Raw genomic sequence first — 4,525 nt, 5'->3', positions numbered from 1 at the left:
AACCACCCCAAAAACCTCCCTGAACCACCCCAAAATCCCCAACCCACCTGCGGGTGCTGTTCCTGGAGAACTACCGGGTGTCGCTGGCCGAGAAGGGTGGGCACCCCAAAAAACCCCAAATCACCCCAAAATCCTCCTGAACAACCCCAAAAACCTCCCTGAAACCCCCTGAACCACCCCAAAATCCTCCTGAACAACCCCAAAAACCTCCATGAACCACCCAAAAACCCTTGAACGACCCCAAAATCCCCAACCCGCCTGCGGGTGCGGTTCCTGGAGAACTACCGGGTGTCGCTGGCCGAGAAGGGTGGGCACCCCAAAAAACCCCAAACCACCCCAAAATCCTCCTGAACCCACCCCGAAACCTCCTTAAACCACCCCAAAATCCTCCAGAACCCACCCCAAAAACCTCCCTGAAACCCCCTGAACCACCCCAAAATCCCCAACCCGCCTGCGGGTGCTGTTCCTGGAGAACTACTGGGTGTCGCTGGCCGAGAAGGGTGGGCACCCCAAAAAACCCCCCCAAATCACCCCAAAATCCTACTGAACAACCCCAAAAACCTCCATGAACCACCCAAAACCCCTGAACCACCCCACCCGAACCCCCCCAAACGCCCCACCCCCCCTGCGGGTGCTGTTCCTGGAGAACTACCGGGTGTCGCTGGCCGAGAAGGGTGGGCACCCCAAAAAACCCCAAAAAACACCCCTGAACCCCCAAATCCTCCTGAACCCACCCCAAAACCCAACCCCAAAAACCTCCATGAACCACCCCAAAAACCTCCCTGAACCACCCCAAAATCCCCAACCCACCTGCGGGTGCTGTTCCTGGAGAACTACCGGGTGTCGCTGGCCGAGAAGGGTGGGCACCCCAAAAAACCCCAAACCACCCCAAAATCCTCCTGAACCCACCCCGAAACCTCCTTAAACCACCCCAAAATCCTCCAGAACCCACCCCAAAAACCTCCCTGAAACCCCCTGAACCACCCCAAAATCCCCAACCCACCTGCGGGTGCTGTTCCTGGAGAACTACCGGGAGTCGCTGGCCGAGAAGGGTGGGCACCCCAAAAAACCCCAAAATCACCCCAAAATCCTCCTGAACCCACCCCAAAACCTCCTTAAACCACCCCAAAAACCTCCCTGAACCACCCCAAAATCCCCAACCCGCCTGCGGGTGCTGTTCCTGGAGAACTACCGGGTGTCGCTGGCCGAGAAGGGTGGGCACCCCAAAAAACCCCCCCAAATCACCCCAAAATCCTCCTGAACAACCCCAAAAACCTCCATGAACCACCCAAAACCCCTGAACCACCCCAAAATCCCCAACCCCCCTGTGGGATCTGTTCCTGGAGAACTACCGGGTGTCGCTGGCCGAGAAGGGTGGGCACCCCAAAAAACCCCAAAAAACACCCCTGAACCCCCAAATCCTCCTGAACCCACCCCAAAACCCCTGAACCCACCCCAAAAACCCCTGAACCCACCCCAAAATTCCAAATCCCCCCTGTGGGATCTCCAATATCCCCTGCTATCACTTCAGTGTCACCAAATATCCCGACTGTCACCTGGTGTCACCCCAAATAGCCCCGATACACCCCAATAACCCCGATATAACCCAAACACCCCCCGATACACCCCCAAATAACCCCGATATTACCCAAATAACCTCGATATCACCCCAAATAACCCTGATATAAAACAAATATCCCCTGATATAGCCCCAATATCCCCCAATAATCCTGATATAATGCCAATACTCCCCAATATCACCCCGATATCCCCCGATATAACCCAATATCACCCTGATATAACCCAAATACACCCCAATATCACCCAATACACCCTGATATCCCCCTATATAACCCCAATATAATCCAATACACCCCAATATCACCCAATATCACCCCGATACACCCCGATATCCCCTGATATAACCCCAATATCCCCCAATATAATCCAATACACCCCGATATCCCCCGATATAACCCCAATACACCCCGATATCACCCAACACACCCTGATATCCCCCAATATATCCCCGATATGCCCTGATATAACCCCAATACACCCCGATATCCCCCAATATCACCCCAATATGCCCCGATATAACCCCGATATCCCCTGATATAACCCCGATATCCCCCAATATCCCCCAATACACCCCGATATCACCCAATATCACCCAATACACCCCGATATCCCCTGATATCACCCCAATATCCCGCGATATAACCCCGATATGCCCCGATATCACCCCGATATCCACCGATATAACCCCGATATCCCGTGATATAACCCCGATATGCCCCGATATCACCCCAACACCCCCCGACATCCCCCCCCGCAGTGATCCCGGCTGCGGACCTGTCGGAGCAGATCTCCACGGCGGGCACGGAGGCCTCGGGCACCGGGAACATGAAGTTCATGCTGAACGGGGCGCTGACCATCGGCACCATGGACGGCGCCAACGTGGAGATGGCCGAGGAGGCGGGCGAGGAGAACCTCTTCATCTTCGGCATGAGGGTGCCCGACGTCGAGGAGCTCGACAGGAAGGGGTGCGGGGCCGGGCAGCGCTCAGCCCGAGTGACCGCGGCGGAGTGACCGGGGCGGAGTGACCGGGGCGGAGTGACCAGTGCCGTGACCAGGGCACAGTGACCTCTGTGGAGTGACCGGGGCACAGTAACCAGGGCAGGGTGACCAGGGCGGAGTGACCGCGGCAGAGTGACCGGGGCGGAGTGACCAGGGCGGAGTGACCGCTGTGGAGTGACCACTGTGGAGTGACTGGGGCGGAGTGACCGGGGCGGAGTGACCAGGGCAGAGTGACCAGGGCGGAGTGACCGCTGTGGAGTGACCAGGGCGGAGTGACCGGGGTGGAGTGACCGGGGCGGAGTGACCAGGGCACAGTGACTGCTGTGGAGTGACCAGGGCGGAGTGACCAGGGCACAGTGACTGCTGTGGAGTGACCAGGGCGGAGTGACCGGGGCGGAGTGGCCAGGGCGGAGTGACCGGGGCAGAGTGACCAGGGCGGAGTGACCGGGGCGGAGTGACCAGTGCCGTGACCAGGGCAGAGTGACCACTGTGGAGTGACCAGGGCACAGTGACCAGTGCCGTGACCAGGGCAGAGTGACCAAGGCACAGTGACCAGGGTGGAGTGACCAGGGCAGAGTGACCTCTGTGGAGTGACCGGAGCGGAGTGACCGGGGCGGAGTGACCAGGGCACAGTGACTGCTGTGGAGTGACCAGGGCGGAGTGACCAGGGCACAGTGACTGCTGTGGAGTGACCAGGGCGGAGTGACCAGGGCACAGTGACTGCTGTGGAGTGACCAGGGCGGAGTGACCGGGGCGGAGTGGCCAGGGCGGAGTGACCGGGGCAGAGTGACCAGGGCGGAGTGACCGGGGTGGAGTGACCGGGGCGGAGTGACCAGGGCACAGTGACTGCTGTGGAGTGACCAGGGCGGAGTGACCAGGGCACAGTGACTGCTGTGGAGTGACCAGGGCGGAGTGACCGGGGCGGAGTGGCCAGGGCGGAGTGACCGGGGCAGAGTGACCAGGGCGGAGTGACCGGGGCGGAGTGACCAGTGCCGTGACCAGGGCAGAGTGACCACTGTGGAGTGACCAGGGCACAGTGACCAGTGCCGTGACCAGGGCAGAGTGACCAAGGCACAGTGACCAGGGTGGAGTGACCAGGGCAGAGTGACCTCTGTGGAGTGACCGGAGCGGAGTGACCGGGGCGGAGTGACCAGGGCAGAGTGACCAGGGCGGAGTGACCAGTGCCGTGACCAGGGCACAGTGACTGCTGCGGAGTGACCAGGGCAGAGTGACCAGGGCAGAGTGACCAGTGCAGTGACCAGTGCAGAGTGGCCACTCCATAGTGACCACTGCACAGAGTGACCACTGCACGGAGTGACCACTCCATGCCACCCAGTGACCCCTCCATGGCACCTACTGACCCCTCCAGGACCCCCAAAACCTCCCCAAAACCCTCCAGGACCCCCCACCGCTCCTTGACCCCCCCGCACGGTGCAGGAGTCGGGGGACTCGGCCGAGGGTCCCTCCCTGCGCCTCAAGATCGGCCACTTGGTGCGGTGAGTGACCCCAAAACCCCCCCGGACCCCAAAACCCCCCCGGGACCCCAAAAGTCCCCCGGACCCCAAAACCTTCCTGGGACCCCAAAACAACCCCGGACCCCAAAACCGCCCCGGACCCCAAAAGTCCCCCGGACCCCGAAACCTTCCTGGGACCCCAAAACCCCCCCGGGACCGCCAGATCCATCTGGGGACCCCCAAATGCGTTCTGAGGACCCCCCAGATCCATTCTGGAGACCCCCGGATCTCCCTTTGGAGTCCCAGATCCTCTTAAGGACCCCGCAGATCCCCCCTTGCGACCCCTGGATCCCTTCTGGGGACCCCCGGATTCCCCTGGGGGCCCCCAGACCCCCTTAGGGACCCCCAGATTCGCTCTGAGGACCCCAGAATCCACCTGGGGACCCCCAGATCCCCCTGAGGAGCCCCAGATTCCCCCTTGGGACCCCTGG

The 4,525-nt window shown here is 60.6% G+C and overlaps 1 protein-coding gene across 1 annotated transcript in view; it reads left to right on the top strand.

The window, feature by feature from the left end:
* Positions 1-2,607, top strand: part of LOC121341205 (glycogen phosphorylase, muscle form-like) — a 16,408-nt gene extending 13,801 nt beyond the window's left edge. The window contains 1 exon segment of the mRNA XM_041414547.1: positions 2,339-2,607. Within this exon segment, the coding sequence (XP_041270481.1) occupies positions 2,339-2,592 (254 nt within the window). The 3' untranslated portion in view covers positions 2,593-2,607.
* The last annotated feature ends 1,918 nt before the right edge of the window (positions 2,608-4,525 follow it).

The sequence above is a fragment of the Onychostruthus taczanowskii genome, unplaced genomic scaffold (assembly GCF_017590055.1).
Source record: "Onychostruthus taczanowskii isolate IOZ18803 unplaced genomic scaffold, ASM1759005v1 scaffold452, whole genome shotgun sequence".
In the NCBI taxonomy this organism is placed as follows: domain Eukaryota; kingdom Metazoa; phylum Chordata; class Aves; order Passeriformes; family Passeridae; genus Onychostruthus; species Onychostruthus taczanowskii.
The sequence above is the reverse complement of the archived record's forward strand: the minus strand, read 5'-3'. Positions and strand labels throughout refer to the sequence as shown.